Genomic DNA, 26,457 nt, shown 5'->3' on the forward strand with positions numbered 1-26,457 from the left:
AATACGGGCAATTTTATGATTAATTGAAATAGATTTCTTACATACAGCTCCTTTAACAAACAATAATCATAACTATAACGTTTGGGAGAAAAGGAATAGAGGAAACAGAAAACGAGCGCCACTCGACCGCCGCACCAATCCCGCCTTTTAGATGTAACAACAACGGGCCTCCTTATATCCACGCTCCTCTTACACAGTCCACAGGTGTAGAGAATCTGCTTATAATAAGACACGTAATACACATTTCCAACCACTAGAGGGCAGACAAAATATTATGAAAGAAAATAGTAATCAGTCAAACTACATGCACATGTAACAAGCCCCCGCTTTGATCCTGGATGCAACCCCACTGCATTTCCCTGACATCGCTGCTGCCCCGTCATAACTTTGTCCTACAAGATTTGATTTATAGTCAAGGCCATACTTTTCCAGGCACTGTATTATTTTTTAAGTGAGTCCCTCTGTATGTAATTGACTGGCTCTCTGGAAATCTAAAAAGCTTTCATGAACTGCACCATTGTAATAGTACCTAAGTACTAATGACAGTTGCTCATTTTTTAAAGGTCTTTTGTTTCATCAGTACTGACCGAGAAAAACTCACTTTCCTTATCTTCCCTGATTATATCTTCACGTACCATATCTGACAGGCATTCCAAGATTTCATTTTGAATAGTGTTACTGGTAAATTCCCTGTTGCTTTAATTTTTTTTTTTTTTTTCAATCAGTGGATTGTGTTTAGAAATCAGTTCCATTATTTCTAAAAAGTTCCCTTTGTTTTGTGATGCATCTGTCTCAGTGTGTCCCCTTTGTGAAATATTTTGCATGGCTGTAAGCAGCACTTCAGCAACAGTTTTAATATAGGTGCGGTTCCCTTACGAGAACGTTCTCTCGTACTGCGTTGCAAACGCTGTGGGAAAACTCCTTTTCTCGAGAATATTGAAGCCTTTATTTTAAAACGCATTGCAGCTGCACAGCGAGAGTATCATAGCTCGTCTGAGCGAGCTGATTGGCTGTGCTGCAGCAACTGCACAAACCTATGGTGAGTCAGCAGAGGCGTGCGGTCCAATGGGAGCGCTTGGCGCCTTGCCTGCCTCGAGAGCGCCAAAATGGGCGTGGCTGAAGAGTATAAATTCAGAGAAAACTCGCCATATATAAGATTTAATCTCCTTCAGATTTGAGACTTACCTCGTCGCTGACTTCTCTGGATACAGAAGCCTTCTCTCGCCGTCGAACAGCCCCTTCAGCGGAACAGCTTCAGCGCCTTGGCAGACCTCGTCCAGCTGAACGTTTCCCTGTGGCATCCGGCGAATATCCTTTATAAACGCTTCCTTTCTAAAAGAGCAGAGCGCGTTGTCTCGCCAGTCTCCGCGGACCCCGCCCCTCCCTCTCAGTCTGATTGTTTCGACACCAGAGCGAACATTGACGCCGAGCTTCTCCGCGTCGTGACTCACGCTGTCGACGAGCTGGGTCTCGACTGGCTTTCCCCAGCTGAGCCCGCTAGAAGCCGCCTTGACGAGTGCTGCTGGGGCGCCAACAGGCTCCTCGCCAGAGCGCTGCTCCATTCTTCCCCGAGGTCCATGAGGAGCTCACAAAATGCTGATGCGCGCCCTTTTCAGCGTGAACGCGCTCTTCTGCCTCTGCTACGCTCTCTACTGTTGACGGCGCTGAGGAAAAGGGCTATGTGACGCTCCCGCCACTTGAAGAAGCGGTCGCCGCTCATTTGTGCCCTCCCACTGCAGGCAGTTGGAGAACAAAAGCGACGCACCCATCTAAACCGTGCAGGACTACTTCCGCTATGGCCAGCGGCGAAAGGAAAACCAGTGCCGCAGGTCTATCAGCCCCGCCCAGCGGCTAAGACCGGCCAGCATTTTAAGCCAGCCAAACGGTACCTGCCCCCCAAGCGCCAGGGCCCCCGGCCGAAGCTCACGCTGGACCATGAGCCTAAGTCAAGTCAAGTCAAGTCATCTTCATTTATATAGCGCTTTTAACAATGTAGATTGTTTCAAAGCAGCTTTACAGAGATAAACGTATAATTTAAGGTAACAGAGATTGTTTTGGCTTTATAGCGGTTCTTTAATAAAGTTATTTTCCAGCTAAAGTTAGTTTTGATTGATTCGCTTCCGTCGCAATGATCATTTGTTATTAAATTTGGGGGCGCTAAGACGACACCATTCTCTCTACACAGACTTTAAACGCAAACCTGTGAGAAACAATCAATTCGGGGTAGATATGCGAATTGAGTTTCCCGACAACGATTCTCCATAGGGAGAGACTAGTTGGCACTTCAGCACTGCGTTGTCATCGGGTCCAGGCGAAGGTCCTTCATCAGATCTGGATACGGCCTGGATCCGGCACTCTCCACGAGCGCTTCCTGTCTTGAGTTTGGGCCTAATGACTCCAAAGTCGTCCTTAAACCAAGACATGAATATGTACCGAAGGTGCTCTCAACTCCGTTCAGAGCCCAGGTTATTTCTCTATCAGCTCTTCCGGTATTGGGAGAAGATAGTGATGCCCTCACGCTCTGCCCCGTCAGAGCCCTGAGAATATATCTGGAGCATTCTGCCTCTTTCAGACAGTCTGAACAGCTCTTTGTCTGTTTCGGGGGCCGCACCAAAGGGCTGCCAGTCACGAAACTCACACTATCAAGATGGATAGTAGATGCTATCTCTCTGGCCTACACCTCACTGGGTCTCCCGTGCCCCATAGGTGTAAGAGCTCACTCCACAAGAGGCATGGCTTCCTCTTGGGCATGGTCCAGTGGAGTTCCCATTGAAGACATTTGTGCGGCGGCCAGCTGGTCCGCTCCGTCCACATTTGCAAGATTTTATAACCTAGAGGTTCCCGCTCTGCAGGCACAAGTTCTCTCTATCTGAGGTCCTGGCTCTTCGTGTATGACTCAGACACATCCTGCAGTGGCTTTGCACTATCTATGTGTGTATGATATTCTAGGTCCCTGGCTCTGTCGACCCAGGCCTATGTATGACTTAATGGCCCTTGTGCTTCACTATGTGCAGCTATTCTGGTCTATGATATTCAGACTACTCTGTTATACTGTAAGTCTCGGGGCTACCCGGACACCTTCAGAGTATTCACCGGCGAATAGCACGGCGTTTTAAAATGGGTTCCCACAGCGTTTGCAACGCAGTATGCGAGAATGTTCTCATAAGGGAACGTACTTGGTTACTTACGTAACCTCGGTTCCCTTAGAGATAAGGGAACAAGTACTGCGTTGCCTTGCCGTGCTATTTTGCTCATATCAGGTACTTTGCTTCAGTCGATTTAAACCTGTCATATGGCGAGTTTTCTCTGAATTTATACTCATCAGCCACGCCCATTTTGGCGCGCTCAAGGCAGGCAAGGCTCCAAGCGCTCCCATTGGACCGCACGCCTCTGCTGACTCACCATAGGTTTGTGCAGTTGCTGCAGCACAGCCAATCAGCTCGCTCAGACAAGCTATGATGCTCTCGCTGTGCAGCTGCAATGCTTTTTAAAATAAAGGCTTCAATATTCTTGAGAAAAGGAGTTTTCCCACAGCGTTTGCAACGCAGTACTCATTCCCTTATCTCTAAGGGAACCGAGGTTATGTAAGTAACCAAGTATGTTTTCTACTACCTTTGTTTTATATGCTATGTCTAAGGCATCTTGCACAGACGAATTTCTCAGAATGTTCTTCTTATGTTCACCCCAGGTGAACATGGCAATGACATGACCTTCAGATTTCTCATGCAACCTAAACCCCCCATCCTTATACAGTGACCTCTTCCAATTGGAGTATCCTCCTTGTGATGTGAATGGCGTTTCAGGAGAATTAGGGAAGGAAAAGTGTCTACATGCAAAACAATATGCAGAGTCTCTACTTTGTGAATATTCAAAATATTCGATAATTTACACCAGTAAATTCTACACCATTCTAAGTAGAAGTGTATTTATGAGATTACAAAAATACTAGCTTCACTAAGTTAAATATATTAAGATGAAGACATCTTTTAGTTACTTTTTTTACTTTTTTACTTGTAAACAAAAAGTGCAGCTCTATTATCTAGGCAAATATCTATTGCTTGGTCTTATATTTAAGCAAACATTATATATATGTATTAGTTGCTTATGATTTAGCAATAACATGAAGTAGACATACCTTTACTTGCAGAATGCTGAAGTGCAGATGATGGGGCCACATCCTCTCCAGGTTTGTCACCAAGTAAAGTTCCTAGGAAAAGACAGCCGTTCAAAATATCTTAATGCAGGTAAATATATAATTAAAAATATATATTTTAATACTTATCCAAAATGAATGACCAAGTTAATACATGTTAGTTATTCCTAGATATCAAAGAAAATGGTGGCATACATTGTGGTGATATATTCAGTACAGTTTTTTTTTTAACCTTTTCATTTGTCCTATTGTCTGTATCTGTCTGTCGGTCCCTGAATAAATAATAATGCATTTTTCTCAGTTAATGTTACTAAGTCAAGTCACAAAATAATGTATTTTCTAAAGCTGAAATGTTGTCTATATGCCTATTATCTTGATATAGATATTACATTTGGTTGTATTAAACATTTGCAATTTACACCTCCTACATGTCCTTTGCCCACGGTTTGTGCAATTCAGTGTTTCCCAAACTTTTTTGCCATGGCACAATTTTGAGTAAAAAATCCCACAGCACACCAGTATATAAAAATATAAGCTTCAAATGACATATAAATCTAGATATTAGGCTATTGAGAATGAGGAGATGTCGTCACGACACAGCGCCCCGCCCCCAGAGACCGCGTCTCCTCCCCTTTCCGCCATTTTGGGAGGATACCCGCGGCAACACCGTGCATTGTTTGTATTGGTAGTAGAGTTGTCGCACTATTTTAGAATGCCTGGAAAACACTGCTGTGTAAAAAATCTACTCCAGTGTCTCACACGATTGTCGTGGAAACCGTAGGAACCATTTGTTACAGTTTTTCGTTATAGCTGATGCCAAAAACCAAGTAATTAGCTATTTCCATATAAGTGCAAAGTGGTAAAGAGTCTAGGTCTCTGTTCCATTCAGCTGCAGGCAGCTCGTATGAGTCGACGTTTTTAATATCAGCCAGCTTATCTAAATACCTCTGTTTGACATTGGTAGTAAGTTTCTCCCTGTAAGGACCCTTTTCTTTTGCCACATTCTTATCCATTCCTTCTTAATTTTCTCGTAATTTCTATCTGTATATCCGTTACAATTTGTATCCGTCTCTGTATCGCTCTTACACTGTTGCCCCTAGCAACCGATAGCGTATCCTCCCAAAATGGTGGATGGGCTCAATTCGTCACGTGACAGCAAGCTACCGTGACGCATGTCCTCATTCTCAATATTAAAAATAGTACTCAAATTTAATGTGAAACTTGAGCTAAAGTCAGGTAGGAACACAAAGGGCCAGGCCCGGAGTGGGTAATCGGGAGAATCGGGAGTATTCCCGGTGGGCCGCTTCACTTTTGGGCCGGTCGAGGAAATTTTTTTTTTTTTTTTTTCACATTTCAATGTCACATCAGTTACATTAGGCTACAAACGTTCCGCATTCTGACATCGCAGCGCACAACTCAGCATGGGTTGTACCATGTGAGGGAGTTCTCCCCTCCCCTCCTATAGAAATGGTTGGGTCCATAGCCCGTCTTTTCAAAACGTTTTCTCAGGGAGGCTACCGCGGCACCGCCTGCGCCTACCGATAGCTGGGCCGGCCTTAACGGTACGCGTCAGGGAGGATGGATGGGAGGAAGAGGCCAGGAGGTATGGAAGCTTTGTTTCTGCCACAGAATAAAACATTTTAAAAGATAATTGCGACTTTTTATCTCACAATTGCGAGTTTACATGAGAAAAAAAAAATCTGAATTGCGAGATATAGCCTAAAGTCACAATTGCGTGAAATAAAGTCGCAATTGCGTGATATAAAGTCAATATTGCCTTAAATAAAGTCGCAATTGCATGTTATAAAGTCAGAATTGTGAGATATAAAGTCAGAATTGCCTGAAATAAAGTCGCAATTCCGTGTTATAAAGAATTGTGAGATATAGAGTCAGAATTGCGTGATATAAAGTCGCAATTGTGTGTTATAAAGTCAGAATTGCGAGATATAAAGTCAGAATTGTGTGAAATAAAGTTGCGATTGCTTATTATAAAGTCAGAATTGCAATATATAAAGTCAGAACTGCGTGAAATAAAGTCGCAATTGCTTATAAAGTCAGAACGGCAAGATAAAGAGTCAGAATTGTGTGATATAAAGTCATAAAACGTGTTATAAAGTCAGAATTGCGAAATATGAAGTCAGAACTGCAAGATATGGAGTCAGAATTGTGAGATATAAAGTCAGAATTGCGTGATATAAAGTCGCAATTGCGTGTTATAAAGTCAGAATTGCGAAATATAAAGTCAGAATTGTGTGAAAAAGTTGCAATTGCTTCTTATAAAGTCTAAGTGAATTATTATTTAACCTTTACATCATTTGTTAACCCATGGTATTAATACAAACTACACGAGCTGAACTGTTGCTTCATTTATCCAATTAAAAAAAAGTGCTAATTTGGAATTCCACCATGGAAAAAGTGGGCCGGTCTTGGGCCTGAAACTCCCGGGCTGAAAAGTGGCCCCACTCCGGCCCTGCAAAGGCTTTGTACACCGACGCATGTATCATTCCTATTCAGCGCAAAAGAAGAGGCGTGTTCCGGCGCAAACGTTCCCTGATGCTATTTTGCAGGTTTAGAAAACAATTCCGCCATTGACCGAAAAGGGCGCATGCTTGGCCATGTGCACAACGCGCATACATTTTGATTCTCTCATCTACACAGAAGCAGCAGTTTTAATTTTTGCAAATCATACATTATTACGATAGATAGATAGATGATAGATAGATAGATAGATAGATAGATAGATAGATAGATAGTTTATTATAAAAGCAGACATCTAGCTTACACATTTACCCAAATTATCATACGCCTGTTTAACCGAATTTAATTTGGGTGGGTTTCTCCATCCCCAGCGTCACTTCTCTGTGTTTTACGGCCCAGACGAGAACGTCAGTCTCCTTGGCTGTGAACCGCTCCTGGTGCGCGCCTGGCAAATCCGCCGTTATAATAGGAATCCGCTATGGAAAAAGACGCTCTGATTGGTTTATTTCACGTTACCTAAAACCATTTGTGTAGAATAATCCTGTGCAGCTCAAGCCGACGCTCTGGCTTCTGCTGCAGAAGGGAGCAGATCAATTGGCAGCATTCTGTGAGAAAGATGGAGAGACGTCTGATTATTACCGTAAACTACATCCGCTCTACTTTAATCATTCTGAGCTGTAAGATCTTCAGGTCAGACCACCAGGACAAATTCCTGCATTATACATACAGCCACCTCCTACAAATCCTATGAAGTTTTGCATTAGAATTGTACTTGAAGTAATAAACAAACACCTTCTGTCAAGCCAGGTTTGTGCCAGGTGTTCATATTGGTCCTGTAGAGGTCGAAAGTATCTGGAAAGTCTCCACACACCATTCTGAACAAGAGGATCCCCAGAGCCCAGACCGTCGCCGGCTTTCCGTGAAACTCGCCCTTCATTCTGTACTCGGGAGGGCAGTACAAATCTGTGCCTGGAGGAAAGAGTGTTTGTCTGATGTGTAAGTCTATACCACAGCATGTCTTCTCAGCATCCATTAGCATACAAGTGTTGAGTTAACTGATTCACAAGAGTTTTGAGAACTAATACACACCTGAGTATGTCGTGTAGGTAGATCCTGTCAGGAGCTCGCTGCATCCAAAGTCAACGAGTTTGACATTGCCGTTATTAACGTTTATCAGCAGGTTCTCTAATTTGATGTCTCCATGGTAAACTCCACGGCGACAGCACGCATCAGCGGCTAGTGTTGCCGACCACATGATGTGCTTCGCAAACTTCTCGTCAATGCAGCCGCCGCTGCATTCCACAAAGCAGTACACATCCATGCAGTCAGAGACATACTCGAGGACCATGACGAAGAAGTCCTGCTGGTCCTGCCAGTCCAGCAGCTTGATGATGTCCATTGCTGGACCTTTTTTACTGGCCAGGATTGTCAGAGCGACTTCTTTGGGAAGGGGTTTGGGATGATCAGGCTGGAAGAAAGAAACATTATATGATGTCAGATGGTTTTAAATAGGGATTTAACTCAGTTTGTCTGCTGAAAAATCACTACTACTCACAATGCTGATACATTCTGTGCTTTCTGTCTTTTGGATAAATTTCACTGCCACCTGATGGACAAAACACAAAACAATTAATGTGATCATATCATAAATTTCAAGCAAAAGTTTAAATCCTAACAGGTCAAGAAGAGCCTTAAATAGTGAATATATGATACAGTAAGATGTCCTGCATATAAAGTGAGATATCAAAGGATGAGAAAAAATTCAGATCAAAAACAATTTGCTAAACTAGTAGTGGTAAGTTAAAAAAAAAGTCGAACCTTTTGGCCATCCGCCAAACGAGTGCCTTCATAGATGTCACCAAATCTACCTTTCCCCAGCTTACGGCCAATTGCATATCGGCAGCAAATGTCATCTGTTAAAAGATGAAGAGAAGAAGACAATGTTTAGTGGTGCTTTGCAGATATTGTGAGATTATTGTTGGGGACTGTGGCAGAAAACTCACCCTCAGGTTTCATGTTCACTTGATTACGAAGAGGAGACGTTTCACGTGCTGTCAGACGGACTGGAGCGAAGTGGACTCGAGTTTGAAGCTCTTCTTGCACCAGAGGCTCAGAAGCGGGAAGGACTTCAGGATCATCGACAGGAGGTTCCTCCAGATCAATGACCTCTTCAGATCTAGAGATGGACTGTAGAGACTTTTGATCTAAAGAGGAGAATATCAGCACAAGTTAGCTAACAGTTGACTAACTGGTATAAAAAAAAAAAAAAAAAAAAAGATTTATTAGGAAAAGCGATTCTTAGATATTAAGTACAGGGGCAGAAAAGTTCCCGTTCCTCATTTAGGTGTAAATTATGAAGTGACTTTTTCATGTAGAATATTAAATATATATTCTCATAACATGGTTGTCATTTACCGTCGGTACTTCTGGATGTTTCCGTCACGTGATCCTTCATCATCTCGCCCTGATCTGAGCTCTTGTTTTTGGTGGATTCTAAACAGAGACTCTTAAAGAGACTCTTGAAGTCTTTCTTGTTGACCACTTTCTTTTTCTTCATCTTCAGATGAGAGATGGGAAGCTGGTCTGCCTCTCCCTCGGGCTTCTTCTCGTCAGGCCGATGAGGAAGATGTTTCTCCGCCGTGCTGTTGCTGCAGGGGTTTGAGCCTGGAGTGCGGTCACGGTGATGGAGGTCGTGAACCTGCTCGCTATCCGTGAACGGTTGTAATCGTGAACTTCTGTGTCCCATAATGAATCGCCGTTGTGTATCAATCACACTAAAGCAACTACAAACTCAGCAAATGAGTAAAGTGTGGAGAGTTACGCGCGACGTTATAAAATAATCGAACTCTTTTATGACGCCATACTGTCTCTGGCGTCACTGACAGAAGAATGTCTGTTATGTTGTGTAGGCTAATGTTTCCTTTAAATATTAGGCTATATTAAAATGTTATGGTATCCTCATGCTTATATAATTACTTCTGAATGACTGTACAATTTCTTTAAAAAAGTTATTGAACTGTTTACAGTTAATAAAATGCCTACAAACGGCTAAATAGTTATAAACATTGTAGTAATGTTGCAAACATATGTTTATTAAAAATAAATATTAAGTATAATGTCTGCTAAATACATTTTGTATTATTAACAGTTTTTGAACAGTTTTATAAAATTACATTTGCGATTACAAAACGTAGCGGCTACTGCAGCAGCAAGAAAATAGAAGCCTAACGTTTTCTGTTGTGTATTTAATAATATAAATATATTCATTTTATTTGACTATTTTATGTATTTTCAAAGACACAATAAGGGCTGCCAACTCTCGCGCATTCAGCGCTCTCGCACCACACGTCCATTTTCTCATGCAGTGAAAAAAACTTAACGGAGCAAAGAGGACACACACAATGCGCTAAATCACAAAAGCCTCGAGCTTTCTTGTTTTTTTGTAAAAAAAAAAAATAAAAATATTACGAAATTCAAACAACAAATATCGTTTTGGCGCTTTCAATATGGCGTGACATTGCTGCCTCAGATGAAGTGAAGCGGGAGCGCGCTTGAACCGATCATTCACCTGGCAAGTGGCATGTGCCATCCTGAAACCGTCGTCTTGTGGTGCCATCTCAAAGAGGCACAAAATCTCTTTCTCTGACCTTTAGCATGACTGTTCCCTGCTGCTGGTGGAATGATCTGCCTAACTCAACCAGAGCTGCTGAGTCCGCATGGTATCTTTTTCTGCAGCACTTGATCCAGTTATACTAACACTTTCTCTTTTATTCTATTTATAAAATTAAAATAAAACAACTGCTTAAGTTAGTTTAACTGCTTCTATTGTTCTCATTTGTGGAGAAAAACTAATATTTGCGTCTGCTAAATGAATAAATGTATATAAATAAAATGTACATTAGCCTATAGTGGTCAATTATATATTTATAGAAGCCATAATACCGTCATCCAGCTATAATATGACACAAATAGTATTTTGTCACTATGGGTTTCTACCACCTAAATGTAGGAAAGAGAGACGAGTATATGGCACGTTTAGCATAAAGCAAACAAATACTCATCAGTAGCTAACATGAAAATGTCTAACGTGCTTGGAAAACTATAGCCTGCATTGTACATTTCCAAACATGCTCCTCAACTACTCCCGTATTCAATTTGATAAATCCACGGATGATCCAAAAACCTGCCACTAGATGTCAGTAACGTCTTCGTGTGTAAAAGAACAGCAGTAGGCTACTTGTATTCAAAAGCAAAAAAAGTAAACATATTTTGAACAGAAAACAGAAAAAAATACATTTCAATATATACAAATATATACATTTCAGAAACATTCAAAAATCGTACCAACCCCAAACCTTATAGTATTGTATATAATGGCAAGATTTCTGGACATGTATATGCCAGTTGGTGTTCTTCAGTGTTCTCTATGTCCATGCATATTGGAGCGCTCTGTAAATACTATGGTAATCATTCAGAACCATGGTGTATCAAAATATTACGCTTTGATACACAAGTGTACCATGGTACTGCCAAAGTAGTTTATTCTAAGCACTAATACATTCCCCAACATGCAGTCTCCCTCAGAAAACAATACAAGTTAAGAGAAGAACTAAAGTATTTGGGCAAAACTGTTCATAATGGATTTGTACCAGTTTTTGGACTATATTTCACCCTCATTAGATGTTTTCACATCTGTTTCCCTGTTTAAAATGCTCTGCAACCAGAGAATGTCTAACATGAATTCTGTAATCCTGTAAATCTGGCACAGGGCTGCATCATAATAAGCGAAGCAAATGTGACACATCCTGGATGATTTAACTAAAACAATAACCAGAAAGGAAATTACTTTGACCTCATATGGTCACACATATTTTGTGTTGTAGTATCACATCTAAGCACATCTAAGCACCAGGCATGATCCTTCAGATGTGATGTGTATTCAGATGGTGACAAGCGAAGCTTATTGTTGCTAATGAAGTTCAACTGCATGTGAAACGCCATTCACGCCACTAAGTCTAGCCACAAATCTAGCTTTTGAGACCCCCCTCACATTACAAAATGTGAGTGAGCTGCATTTTAAATGCATAGAACAGTTGTGTGTGAATTACAGTATGTTGTGGAATTAGCCCACAAAGTTTATTTTGGCAGCTAATAAGGGATATTTGATGTGCAAATCCCAATGTCAAATACACACATTCAGCTCTTTCATCTTGGAAGGCAAATACACAATTAAAACGTGTGAATGTGTAACAATCACGTGTTAATCGGCTCATAATCACGTGGGTGTTAAACTAAGTTAGAGGAAATCCCTCAGATTAGGTTAGAAATGACACCCTCTCACTCTGGTAGGTTAGTCAGGTTTATCACATTTATTACATTTTAATGCCATATCTGCAATCTACACTCTTAGAAAAAAAAAGGTTTCATGGGGTTCTATACATAAAATGATCCCATGATGGGAACCCCTCAAATGTTCTATATATGAAGCACCAGACAGAACCCTTAATGGTTCTATATAGAACGTTTTCTTCTAATGGTGTTTACAGGGCAGTGATGTTCTAAAAACTGAAACGTTTTTTCTTTGCATACTAGACGACCCCGTTGTCCAAACGATCCCCATTTATCCCCACGACTAAACGCTGTATTATTCATTTCAGTCCAGTTGTTGGCGATGCCAGATGCCACTTTGTAAAGAAAAACTACACGCCTATAGACTGAACGTGTAATACTCATGTGCATGATGTCCCCGTTTTCACAAATTTGCGTTTTTTAGTTTACATGTTGATAATAACGGTATAGTTTTCAAAAACTTGCACTTTGAATCCTGTTTTCAAAAGTTTGTGTTTTCAGGTGTTTTTAGGCTAAATGAACGACCAAAACAATTGAAGTTACGGTGTAACTTCACACCTGTAATTGAGAAACTACACATTGAGAAACTATCTTATATCTAGTTAAAATTTATATTTAAAAGCATCAATTGTGGTCGCAATTTTTTTGAGCACATTGCTAAAACCTTTTAGATAACATTAAAATGCATATAATTGTGTGTATGTGTGTCTCTGTTGATGCAGGAGTCAAATGCGACACTTCTGTTTGTGGGAACTGCGGTCACTGATCCCGTCCACCACCATCATCTGCTTCATCACTACAGGAGCCCTAAGAAGGTGTCATATTCAGACCCCTGAGGTCAAAATTTCATGTCTAGCTAAGAATGCAATCAAAGTGGTGTTAATCATGTTAACTTGAAGGAATGGCTGTGATTTGATTGTGTTTTTCTCATGGTCCTCTCCACACATATTTTGATAGAAGCCAGATCAACTATGTTTTATCTGTTGGTAGAGCTACTGTGTTTGTCAGTCAGTGGAGGATTTGGATTTGTTATCTGAATCAAACATGCTATCCGCACTGACCTTGAAATATCCAGATACTCTGGACTGTTCATGAGGCAAATACACATACGCACAGATATAAGTTCTTCATTATGGCTGGTCAGCTTCAGAGAGAGTGCTGCACTAAAGCAAAACTTCTCTGAAATGCTGTAAAGATGCGACTAAAGAACTGTTCTGCATTTAACAGTTCAACACTTTGTACTAGGTGGGATAGTTCACCCAAAAATACATATTTTGTCATCATTTACTCACTCTCATCAAACCTGTATGAGTTTTTTTCTTCTGTTGAACACAAAAGAAGGTATTTTAAAGTAACCAGACAGTTAGTAACCAGGACAGTACCCATAGTATTTTCTTTCTACTATGGACGTCATTGGGGGCTGTCAACTTTCTGATTACCAACATTCTTTAAAATATTTTCTTTTGTGTTCAACTCATATAGGTTTGAAACAACTTGAGGTTAAGTAATGACAAATTGTTCATTTTTGGGTGAACTATCCCTTTAACAAATAACCTGGGCATCAGGATGTAGGTTCAAATGTTTATCTATAACTGATCAGTATTGCTTATAAGTTTTTCAGTATTTTCAGTTTACCACATTTTAGCTTTCTTTTGGTCCACTTATAATTTTCCGGTGTGACAAATTAATTTGAAGTACAAATATTCAGTGTAGTTGCTCTACTATAGTATCTATCTATCTATCTATCTATCTATCTATCTATCTATCTATCTATCTATCTATCTATCTATCTATCTATCTATCTATCTATCTATCTATCTATCTATCTATCTATCTATCATTTAAACTTTCAAGGGTTGTGTGCTCGGGCTGTTTCTGGACGTCACACCTCAGATCTGAGGCTGGAGAAGCTGCTCTTTCCCACAGACCCCCTACTTCTGGTGTCACTTCTCCTCTCAAGTACTGACTGGAATCCTCAGAGGTGCCAACTCGCACCTCACGGAGGATATATACAGGAAGAACATGGTCCACCAGCAAACACAACCTCATTCAGCAACTCTACAGCCATGGATATCTCCAGTTCTGCTCTTCAGCTCCAAGACAACAGCGCTTTCCTTTTTGGCTGCGAGAACATTCTGGATCCGAGCTACGGCGTATCAGATGCGGGCTACTACAGCGCCGGCAGCAGCCTGTCTCCGACCTCTTCCATAGATTCCTGTGGCTTCTCCCCTCCAGCATACTCTTGCAGAGCGGGACACGACATCCTTCAGGTCTTCCCACTCGACAGCGGCACCACCCAGGAGAAGAGCAAGGGCCAGCCACCCAAGAGAACCGGGCGGCCAAGGTCAAAATTCCCTGGAGTGAAGCGGGAAACCGCAAGTGAACGGGAGAAGCTGAGGATGAGGGACCTGACCAAAGCTCTTCAGCATCTCAGGACATACCTTCCTCCATCAGTGGCTCCTGCCGGAAAAACCCTGACCAAGATTGAGACGCTACGGCTCACTATCCAGTACATCTCCAGTCTGTCTGCTCAGCTTGAATTCAGTGAAGACGAGGCAAATCGTGGAAATCAGGCCGAGGTCGTCACCGCATCAACCATGTTTGGCAACTTCAGTGCGGCTCCTTCAGTTCCTCAAAGTTTACCAGCTCAGCAGTTCCCATCTATGACCTGTTATCAGGTATGCACAGTACATGTTACTTAAATACTATTTATATGCTATAAAGTACTATTATTATTACTACTACTACTATTTATTATTAACCATTTAAATATGATTAAATATTAACCAAGGTAATATTGTACTTTAATTGTTGTCGATGTTATTTTATTCAAAATTTAAATTAATAACAATTTAAATATATTTTCCATTTTATCTTTTTTGTCTATATAAATTTTATTTTAGTTGTATTTATTTTACTACAAGTTAAACTAATTTAAAATGAGAAATGTTTCCTTGGCAATAATAAAAATATATATATATAAGTAAGTTTTTTTTTATGTTTTTAGTTTTGGATTTAGCTTTAGTTTACTACAATAATCTTGGTTGTTGTACTGTGTAAAAAAATGTTGACCATATTTTTATTTTAATAGTAATAACAATTTAATAATTAATAATAATTTAAAACAATAAAAATAAGGTACATATGAAAAATGCTCCTGTTCTTTTTCTTAACTTGATCTGCATTTTATTTTTCCAGACTCAGAATCCAGTCGAAGGCGATTTCCTTTCATTCCCAGCTCAGGATTTTTGGATTCCCCAGCAACACAATTTCTTCCATGGACAGTGCTGATCTGATTAAAACAGACTGAAATGTAAAACCTGAATGCAAATATGAATCAGTGCAATGTCTGTAAGATAATGAAAATGAAAGACTTTATTTTTTTATATGTTTGTATAGCTATTTATATTTTTGTATGTTAAAAATATATTAATATTTATGAATTGTATTTTTTTCCCCTGGCAAATAAAGCCTTGAAAAATCTTACATCACTTGTTTGAGTCGTTTTTAACTTTATATACAAATGATTTCAATAGTGTGCCCTTTATTCACCACAAACCATAAAGCAGCATCCTAATGAGAGGCAGCTGGGTGATGGTCATTCCTCGTTGTAATTCACATGTTTAAGGAAACCCTCCTGCAGAGCGAGCATTAATGTGGGCAGGATAGTAAACTAACTCTCACAGGTGAGATCCTTTAATACCCCTCAGATTGTAAACAAAGCTCTGTGGGGCTCTTCCTCTGAAATGCAAGAGTCTGATACCTCTTTTAAGCAGTTCTGCATTTGCCTGTAAACAGTCACATGATGTGTTTCTTAATGCAACATAGACCTATTATATCTTAAAGTCACCATGAAATCAAAATGAACAATCCTTATTTTTTATGGAATATTGCAGCATTTATTATAAATTAATTATCTGAGTGTCCACATTTTTTTTTTTTATATTCATGTGCCATTGTAATCTTTAATTAAAATAACTTCCCCTCCCTCTTGCAGCGACATCTCTACTCTGATAACGTGTTTACTGGCGCGAGGGCGGGACAACCTGTCACTCACATGAGATCCACCAATAGCAAACCACAACCATCCAATCAAATCCCGATGGACAAAAGTAAGTCTCCACAGTCTACATTGTAAGTCTAAATTATACAAGATAATCGCAACTACCGTTTCATGCCGACTTTAAGTACCCATGGCGCCAGCAACAAGGTGGTGTGTTGAGTATCTCAGGATGCCACATATCAGTTTGCACAGCAAAAAAGCCTTGCTGTGACTTTGTTAAAGATATTAATAGCACCATTAGTGACGTGTGTGACAGCTGTTCTTCAATGTCCATTTATGTCGTAAGAGTCTTAAAGGTGACAAGTCTGCAGCTGCTTTCAGACCCCATAATAATGAATGGCTTCCTCACCCTCCCTTCCTCCCATTTGTGCAGTCTTGTCTACTTCCTCTGTTGAGTCCCTAATGACACAGAAGAATTAACCACGTTCATCTACTCACAGAATCAAGAAGTCCTGTTACGCTTTGATGTGCTGTTACATCTTGGCCTGTGTTATGGGTGGTCCATTCCACCATTAACTTTTCAAGTTGTATGTGCAAATTAAGTATGTTTCCCATTAATTTACTCAATAGATGTTTTAGAAGCAACACCACCTTCACACACACACACTCATACTGATATTCCTATCATTATAAGGACACTCCATAGACGTAATACATTTTTTTACTGTACAAACTGTATATGCTAACCCTAAACCCACCATCACAGAACATTTTCAGCATTTTTACATTTTCAGAAATCAATTTCATTTGATTCATAAGCTGTTTTCCTCATGGAGACCAAAAAGGTCCCTCAAGGTCAAAAATGAATGGTATTACTACCATACTTGTGGGATACCATACCATACTATACAATAACGTAGGGTTTACCAGGCACACACACGTTGGGTTTTCATGTTTTATGGGGACCTTCCATAGATATGATTTTTATACTGTACAAACGTTATATTCTATTCCCTAACCCCAAACACAACTCTCACAGAAAACGTTCTACATTTTTACATTTTCGGAGACCAAAACATGTCCCCACAAGAACAAGGATTTCGGATCTTTGTGGGGACATTTTTCCCCATAACGTAGGGTTTACCAGGACCACACACACACACACACACACACACACACACACACACACACACACACACACACACATGTCTGGTTTACTATCTTTGTGGGGACTCTCCATAGACGTAATGGTTTTTATACTGTACACACTGTATATTCTATCCCCTTACACTAACCCTACCCCTAAACCTACCCATCACAGAAAACTTTCTGCATTTTTACATTTCCAAAAAAACTAATTCTGCGTGATTTATAAGCTTGTTTACCCATGGGGACCTCAATTTAGGTCCCCACTGTAACACGAGTCCCCATGAGTCTGTGTGCATTCAGGTTGAAGTCCCCACCGGGATAGAAAAACAGGTACACACTCTCACAAACACACACACACACACACACTCTCACAAACACACACAAAACAATTAAATGAAAATGTACAAACTTTTTTATTTGAAGTTGGCCTTCACAATATAAGACTAGAGATTATGAGCATAAAAATATTTGATATTTATTGCAAAACAATTTGAGTAAAGACTGACTTCAGAATTATAAATGAGTAATAAAATACCACAAAATATTTTAATTATCTAATTTGTTCAGAGGCACAGAACAGCAGATAATCAGACTTTATTAGATAGTCTCTATTAAGTCTCTATTCATTTTCAGGGGGAACATATATTGTAAATGAGTCAAATATGAAAATATTGTACACAAATATATAGAATATTCATATTGACACTGCGTTTAGTTCAATTGTTCAATCAGCCAATTCATCACGTGCACTTTGTTTTCAGATACCCATTTAAAGTTGGCTTTTGCCTGCTCAATGGCCTGTTCTATTCCATACGAGCCAATATCAAAACTGCTCGCTGCAATTTCCTCTTTGAATCGTTGTAACTGTGATTTGCCAAATAAAAAGAGAGAAAGAAAGAGATAAATACACACATTTTCATATTTTCAGCAAGACACATGTTATGTCTATGACACATCTCAAGAAAAAAAGAAAAGAAAAATAGATTACAGCATAACAACAGACCATTAATTTTAAGTATACATTAAAAATACAAAATAATACATAGTAACTACTGTTCAAGTTTGGGGTCAGTATTTTTTTTTTAATTAACTTTAGAAATAATTAGCAATTAATACCTTTATTTAGCGAGGATGTATTACATTTGATCAAATAATTCATTTTATATTTGTCAACATTTTTCAAATAAATGTTCTTTTGAACTTGTGATTATAAATCAAATAATAAGAGGAATAAATAGCATTTTAAAATATAATAGAACGTTTTTAAAATTGTAATAATAATTTACAATATTGTTGTTTTTACTATATTTTTGATCAAATAAATGAAGTCTTAGTAAGCACAAAGAGAGAGTGAAAAAAGCATACCAATCTTAAACGTTTGAATGGCATTGTATTAATGTTTGTTTTGTATTTGACCCATCCCCAAAGCAACCTCTTATTAAAATAGCACAAACCTTTTGCAGTTCAAATTCTGTAGAAAAATTGTCTGTGATGCCGCAAATCAAACTATCAAATGAGGATCTTGTTTCGTTACTATAGAGATCATGTAACAGAAAAAGTCAGTAGAGAGAAATTACTGAATGTTTTGTTTAAAAAGAAGGAAATGCACTACTTACTCTTTAATTATATATTCCCACTTGGCTCTGACGAAGTCCCAAGCCAATGGCTGCCCTATTACATTGCTCGCAACATTCACAATAGCGAAGATAACGTCCTGCTTCTTAATCAGGTTTGGATCTTTTGTGTATTCCAGGTACCTTTAAAAAACAAAAGGCAATTACATGAGTATATTACATCTACAAATTGACTTGAGCTAGTTTTGAAAGCCTAAGATCTTCAGAGCATCCCCAAAGCCACGCATCCTCCAAAACACATGAACGCATACAGCATAGAGCAAACAAAAGCGTCACGAGAGACGGCGTTAAACTACCTCATGTCTCAAAGCACATGACATTACAATAATAATGAACATAACTTAAAGAGCACTGACCTGTACCACCTGACTGCTGCAGATTAATTTCGCCGTTGATAGTGTTACCATTGAAACGCATAAATTCGAGTCACAAAGTGAGTATAACGACATGGGTTTCCATATCTACCAAATTACAGTAGTTATGGCGTGAACGTAGCATAAGCTCGTTGTTTTGGTTCAGGAGGAACTGTAAAAGGTGGCTGCTGTTTCGGCTGCTCAGCGTCTGATGTCTGTCAATTGCCCTGTCCAAATACTTTCTTGCAGTCTTTGCACTTGACCACTTGTCTACTTGCATAACATATTTCCTGTATTTGGCCCAAGTGTTCAAGTAGGCTTATTCAACTTACAGTGGAATATTTTCCTCAACATCTCACGATTTCAGGGCCCGAAATACCCTGCCTTTAACCCCGCCCCCCGGAATCAAAATTTAAGTTTTTTAGCTTTTAATATGAATATGTTTCACATCCAAAACAATGACAAAATATGCATTTAGGAGACTTAGTCTCTCACTTCCACTAAAATGGATCACTGATTTTTATGACATCACTGCGGACTTCAGCTTTTCATCACATCTTCTGTCCAATCAAATGCTCAGAATCTACGCGTCTATGCTATAAATACCACCTGGCCAAAACGACCGTTGACACGTCACGGAGGAATATGGGTTGGAGATGTGTGTTCGGTTACTCAAACACTCGAGTTTTATTCCGTTTTCCAACTGTACGTTGGTTAAGAATGATGGCTAGAATGTATTCATACAATCCAACGCATCATCAGCGCTCGGATTCGTTTCCATGGTGCTGTCAAGTACGACTTGCAGTCTGTGAGGTAAACTAAACACTATTGGCTATTTGAAAAGGGGGAGGAGTCATTCAATATTTCCCGCCTTAGCTTCCTGTTTCAGTGGAAATTACGTCAATGCATTGTGCAAAGCTGCATGTTCCAAGGCACTTCAGTGGCAAAAAAATTCATTGAAATAAACAGACTTCTGTCTCGCATACATGCTACACTGTTCAAAAGGTTGGGGTCAGTAAGATTTTTTAAATGTTTTAAGCATTTATTTGAAACATTGACATATAAATCTTCTGAAACATTATTACTTTTGACCCCACAAAAAAAAAAAAAAAAAACTTTCAACAATAGTTTATGTTCTAGGATGCCGTATATATAGGGCTCACCTGTTTAACAGCCAGGTCTCTTTAGTGCAGGATAGACCAAATAACAGTTTCGCTGCCTCTGCTGCAATAGTACTGTTCTTGAACATCTTCCATCCAAAATTCCACTCCTCAACACCACCAGCTGCAATGGCATTACAGTACACCGTCTGCTTCAGATTTGGGGGAATTCTTGAGTGAAAAAAAAAATAATAAGATTGAAATGAACTGACTAGAACCGAAAGGGTAAGAGCTAAAGTGATCTGACTTGAATCGAAGTGATCAATACTTGAATGAACAGACCTAGAAAGAACTGAACTAGTTTGAACTGAATTCTGACTTGAATTGACAATAGTGTGAATAGACCTAGAAAGAGCTGAACTAGCTACAGAGTAGAACTGAATTGAATTACACTCCCCACTCTGGCTTGAACTGAATTCTGACTGTAACTGAACTGAATTGAATCACTAAACTGAATTCAAGTAAATTAGCAGAAGCAGTCAAAGCTGAACTGGCATGTACTATATTTAGATTTCGGGCTGAGAGAAGCGGGTTACTGTCATACGGGTTACTGTCAGGGTTCTTCATCCATTGTCTGTACCACATCCTAGTGAGCTCTGAACATCCTTTCACTCCAGTTTTGCAGGCCATTGAAATAACATTCAGTTGGTTGTGTCTATAAACAGAATTCACTCAAATCAGACAATATTTCAGTAACCTCCATCACTAATATTTATGAAACAGAAGTGATATAATCTGTGTTCCAATTCAGAGGCTGCATCCTTTGAAGGATGCCGCTAAGTTTGGATAGAGCGTTGTTAAATGGGAGGTCTAGCCTACGGAGGACTGTTCTTGTTGCCTAGCAAATCTAAAAGCTGCCATTGACCAGCGGCAGTAACGTTTGTACTGGACTTTTTTTTTTTTTAAGTTATATTCAACTGTCTGAAAACAAAACTGTATAAATATGTTCACCTTGGTACATTTCTGTACATAACAGAGTATACACTATATAAAATCATGTCTTAGTAAAATACAAGTCAACATTTAAACTGCTTTTTTATATACAGTATATTTCTATTTTTACATTTGTATCATTACCTATGTGAGTAAGTTGAAACCCACTACTTAAGTGTAATCTGGCAATTTCTCAAAAAAATTCTGTTATCACCGGTGCACAATGAATTCTGGGGTTGGGTAGACTGCGAAGGGTCCATCTGTTGTATCCTTCATTGCCCGGGAAATGAAGGCGGATTTCGAGGCTGCATTTGAAGGAGCTTTCGAATTGGGACAGTACTCGTCACACCGCTGTGGCACAATCGCCTTAAAAGGATGCAATCTCTGAATTGGGACGCAGCTTTATTTTAAAGTGGTCATTTTATATTTTCAATTTTTTATCATTTTTATTTCCACTGTGGTCTACGTAAAGTGTCAGTAATGGTTTTGGACCAAAAATAACAGTAATAATTTAATTTTAGAGGACCATATTCCATAAAGACAATATATGTTTTTTATGTAAACATCATCTTTGCATGCAAAATTACCAGTGGGTTTGCACAAGATTTTACAGATTTCCTCACATCTTATTTATATTTACCACATTGTTCTTGTAATAGTATATATTTCCTCATTTCCTCAATATGTTCATGTCTTTTTGTGGTCTGTTTATTGTCAATACAGAACGAGTTGCTTAGTTTCAATAAATGTTCCTTTTTTACCGAGGAGGAAGTTTTCATAGTACGTTTAACTTAGGGGTTTGTCCAAACTCAGTCGTGGAGAGCCGCAGTTCTGCAGAGTTTATCTATAAACACATCTGCCTGGAAGTTTCTAGTATGCCTAGTAGGGATGTGCCCGAAGCCTAATTCCACATCCGGAAAGGCACTGAAAATAAATATCACAAGCTAAAGGGACATGACTAGGCTTGCTGTGGAAGTCTGTTACATTATAGTACATCAGATTTCACTTATCACATGAAGATAGTAGGGAGGATTACTGACAGGACAATGTCAGAGGATTTGGTACGCAACAGATCCTGAGCCTCCTTGACAAATATCTTATCTTCAATGCCAGAGACGGCGGTTCAAATCCCGCTCTGAGAGGGTCGAGTCGAGTAGGATCAGAGGGGGTTATACATGGATTGGCACTTCGAATTCTACCCGGAAATAGTTGACCATCTGGGTACCTTTGGAATACTCATTTCAACATACGATTTGAGTCGCTCCAATTTTAATTTGTTTATGATGGATAGTGTTCGAATTGAGACACAGCACTTGATTAGTTGGTTCAGGTGTGTGGTTGGAGCTGAACTCTGCACGACAGCGGCCCTTCAGGATTGGACACCCCTGGTTTAACACTTTTATCTCCAAAGATCAAGAACAATTTGATTTCCCATGATGTGACCCCTTTAAAATTATTTTGTGGTCATAGTTAAAGTTATAGCTGATGTGTTGTGTTACTAAAGTATTATTTAGAATAAACTGTGAAAGAGGGAATCTTGTATTTACTGGTCTGTGTATCTTGGGGGTTTCTGAGTCCAGTTTGATGTGATAACTTTGAAGTGGTCAAAAAGAGGTTGCACCTTTCTCCGCATGTAAGTCTGGAGTGTTTTAAAGAAATAGATAAACAAACACATTTCGTACTGTACAGTCCTGAATGAAAATTCTCTGACTCTGGGTATTGAAAATTATTAATAATGTAGAATGCATGTGTATATACATATATATGTATACCTGCAAAGGTCCATAAACTTCTGATCGCTCAAACATGAGGAAAAAGTAGTTTATATTTCTAATTGCAGCTTCCCATGGTATGTATTCCTTCTCCTCAGAGAGATACTTGGTTGTTCTCAGAGCCAGGGTTACGTTGACTAACTTGGCCCTTTGAATGATCAGATTCAGATGAAAATCAATTTTATTATTTTGAGAAAATTAAATATGTCCATTGATTAAATGTCTCTGGAGAAGAGAGCTTACCTCGCCAAATTAAATGCATCATTGATGATCTGGCCCCTGTTAAGAACTGAAATAACCTATGTGTATGGAAGGAAATATATATATATATATATATATATATATATATATATATATATATATATATATATATATATATATATATATATAGAATATGCTGAATGTTTTAGCTTAATTAAATGTATGAGATACTCACTTTATGATCTGAAGTCAGTTGTGTAAAAAGACGTTCCCAGTTGTGGGAGTCATAATTAACCCTGTAGAATCCTGTGACATTCAGGTTGGCCAGTACCCAGTCGGTATCTGTCTTCATGGACTCATATGAAGCAGTTTTAGTAAGCAGCCAGGCCTGACCCATGTTGCTACCACTCTTCATCCAGGTGATTGGCACAAACCATTCATAACTGCAATTATTTTTGAAGATACACACAGTACAAGTTCTGAAACAATAGGACATGAATCCGAACAAATGTTGTCAGGGTAAACATACTTGTAGTCAGATGTCATGATGCTGTCTGCTGCCTCTGGGTCTAACAGGAAGTGCTGCTGAGAGATAATTCCTGTTTGTGTGTCAATAGTTACTACAGGGAAACCCATCTGAAGAATCCAGCGATTCATAATTTCATTTATTGAGGCTGGTAGCTGGATGCTTGAATCTGCGTCTACAACCTAAAAAAAAGATTTTATACAAATCAAATTATAATAAAAATGATGGCTAAAAAACAAACACACTTACGCTAATATTTAAGGAATACATTGCATCAATTTTGTTACTTACTTCCTGCAGTTTTTTCCAAAGATCTGTGTACACAGTGTTGCTGTATGCATACTCTTTCAAGTAGTTCTGTGGAATTCGTGTGAAAGTGTTATTCTAAGAAAAAGTCACTCAGTCGCACGAATGTATCATAAAAGCTCAAACTTTAGAACATCAAACCCTTTATAATACACATACATGAAGTCCTTTAGCAAAGACAGGCTCCGTCAGAAATTCAGACAGCATTCTCAGTATTGCAGCCCCCTGCAATAACAAAAATGTATCCTTATTTGTTAACTAAAAACAATGCGATATAACACTGCTTATTAGTGTTATCTCAAATTGTCTTTAGCATATGATGGAAACCTTGCTATACGTGATTTCGTCAAATAGCATATTGATTTGATCCGGTGTATTGACATCATACTCTCTTGAAGACAGCGGGTGTGAGAAAACAAAAGCGTCAGCTTCAAATGCACTCTGAACCTGCTGCTGCACCATCAGATCTTTCTTTAAGAAAGAGAGAGAGAGAGAGACAGAGAGAGAGAGAAAAAAAGACGGCTATCTTGTTACATCTTCATTCATTCATTATGTATTTTAACAAATTATCTGTTAATCATTATTTGTTAATTTTATTAAAATTACTTTTAATGTGTTAACAGTAACTTCTATAAAGAGAACATAAACAGTCTTAACTTTGCTCATGATGATTAATTATGTTATGTGACGTTCGCCCCATAGCCCACATATTTATGGTAGGGTGAAAGGAAGATGCACTCTGCTAATCTGGCAAAGTTACAATGAATGAATATTGATTGAGTTACTTGACTTTAAATTACTGTGGCATCGTGAGAGATAGGGTTTCACCAAAGTGTGTGTTGCTTCACAAATCGAGTCCAGGCAGAGATCAAGTCATTGGCCTTTTTTTTAATAATCAACTCAAATCTCCAAAACTTTTTAACCAAAACACTCTTCAATCTTATCTTTATGCTCTCTAACAAAAAACAGCCAGTCTCTCTGTTCTCAGCTCATTAACAGCTTTTCTCCTGGGCATGGGACAGCTTCACTCGCACCAGCTGTGTCCCCACCGCATAGGAACCCGGTAACTGTAGTCCGGAACTAGGTGGCCATCTTGGTTTGTTGTCCCCATTGCTGCAACCACCTAGACGGCACATACTGTACCTTGCCTCTATGACACACCCTCTCATGATGCCACAATCACGGAATGTTACCAAGCCACATCTGCAAGGCTTAATTCATCTCGAAAGTATACCCTAATTTATTATCGGGCGAAAAGAGGACAAAATTTTCGTTGGAAAACAGAAAACGGGTATTTGCGTGCCATAAATATTTTTAACGTGATACTCAAACAATGCAGAAACTGCAGATTATTAAGGGGCCTTTAACACACAACGCTGTTTTAAACTTTTTGTGTGTTTTGGTCGTTCATTTAAGTCGTGGGGGCCTGAAAATGCCAACTTTTGAAAACGATACACTTATCGTCACCGTATAAACCATATTAAACTACAAAAACACGAATATTTTAAAACGTAGATGTCATGCGCATGCATATTACGTGTTCAGTCTATTGGCGCGTAGTGATTCTCTGCAAAGTGACCTTGCCAACTACTAGCCTGACATGCATAATATAGCATTCTTAGACGTTTTCGTGGATCTGTGTGAAGGGGATTGTATTGACAATGTTGTTGTCTGTATGTGAAAAACGCAAAGGAAAAACGTTTCCGTTTTTACTACATCATTTTCGTGTAGGCCTAAACATACATGAAAAAAGAAAATACCAGAACAATTTCCTTTCGCTCTAGACCACCAGAGGCAGTGCTGAAAGCACTGGTGGAAAATCCCTCGCGTCATCTCGTGGGAGACAAATGTAAGCTTGTCCCAATGCAGTCAACCAGTTTTATAGGTCTTGTCCTCAACTCTGTCATGATGTTGGTTGTCCCAACTCCAGAGAGAATAAGGTCAATTCTGAGGACAGTAAGTCGTCTTCAGGTTGGCCATATTCAGAAGTAAATTTCTCTCCTAAGACTCCAACAATGGCTCGTTCAAAAACATCTGTGTCCAATACGAGTCAAATACGGAAGCACACAATCTGATTGTGAGCTACGCTCTGTCACGAGACTGGACTCTACACCCAGAACTGGTGCAAGTGATATGAAGGACGTATGGGACTGCGGCAGTAGATGTGATCAGACGCTCTGTCACGTGGCAGGGTTTCGCAGGGAGACTGGACTCTACACCCAGAACTGGTGCAAGTGAAATGGAGGACGTATGGGACCCAGGCAGTTGATGTGACTCACTGCCTTCTCTGGCTTTCCCTGATGGATGAACATGGATCTCTGGGTCTGGATGCACTAGCCCATGACTGGCCAGACACGACACTATATGCTTCCCCCACGTCACCACTGATTTGGAGGACTCTGTGTCAAGTGCACGACTGTGGCCACTGTCTGCTTTTCAC

General features: G+C 39.4%; 2 protein-coding genes across 2 annotated transcripts in view; one reads left to right on the forward strand and one right to left on the reverse strand.

Annotated features, from left to right (window-relative positions):
- Positions 1-14,046: 14,046 nt before the first annotated feature.
- Positions 14,047-15,271, forward strand: mespaa (mesoderm posterior aa; the record flags this gene model as incomplete). The annotated part of the gene is made up of 2 exons (XM_081352360.1): positions 14,047-14,658; positions 15,179-15,271. The coding sequence occupies 2 exons, from the start codon at positions 14,047-14,049 to the stop codon at positions 15,269-15,271; spliced, it is 705 nt and encodes a 234-aa protein (XP_081208486.1).
- Positions 15,272-17,527: 2,256 nt separating this feature from the next.
- The window catches only part of LOC308705128 (uncharacterized protein), a 38,614-nt gene continuing 29,684 nt past the window's right edge, over positions 17,528-26,457 (reverse strand). Inside the window, exons 28-40 of the mRNA XM_081389993.1 lie at positions 24,345-24,488; positions 24,177-24,242; positions 24,003-24,068; positions 23,715-23,893; positions 23,421-23,628; positions 23,228-23,283; positions 22,985-23,132; positions 22,760-22,851; positions 20,824-20,934; positions 20,283-20,450; positions 18,749-18,889; positions 18,587-18,665; positions 17,528-17,996 (exon numbers count right to left, since the gene is read on the reverse strand). Coding sequence (XP_081246119.1) covers positions 17,844-17,996; positions 18,587-18,665; positions 18,749-18,889; positions 20,283-20,450; positions 20,824-20,934; positions 22,760-22,851; positions 22,985-23,132; positions 23,228-23,283; positions 23,421-23,628; positions 23,715-23,893; positions 24,003-24,068; positions 24,177-24,242; positions 24,345-24,488 — 1,611 coding nt within the window. The 3' untranslated portion in view covers positions 17,528-17,843. The remainder of the gene's footprint in view (positions 17,997-18,586; positions 18,666-18,748; positions 18,890-20,282; positions 20,451-20,823; positions 20,935-22,759; positions 22,852-22,984; positions 23,133-23,227; positions 23,284-23,420; positions 23,629-23,714; positions 23,894-24,002; positions 24,069-24,176; positions 24,243-24,344; positions 24,489-26,457) is intronic.

This window comes from Scardinius erythrophthalmus (genome assembly GCF_964197995.2).
Source record: "Scardinius erythrophthalmus genome assembly, chromosome: 2".
Taxonomy (NCBI): Eukaryota; Metazoa; Chordata; class Actinopteri; order Cypriniformes; family Leuciscidae; genus Scardinius; species Scardinius erythrophthalmus.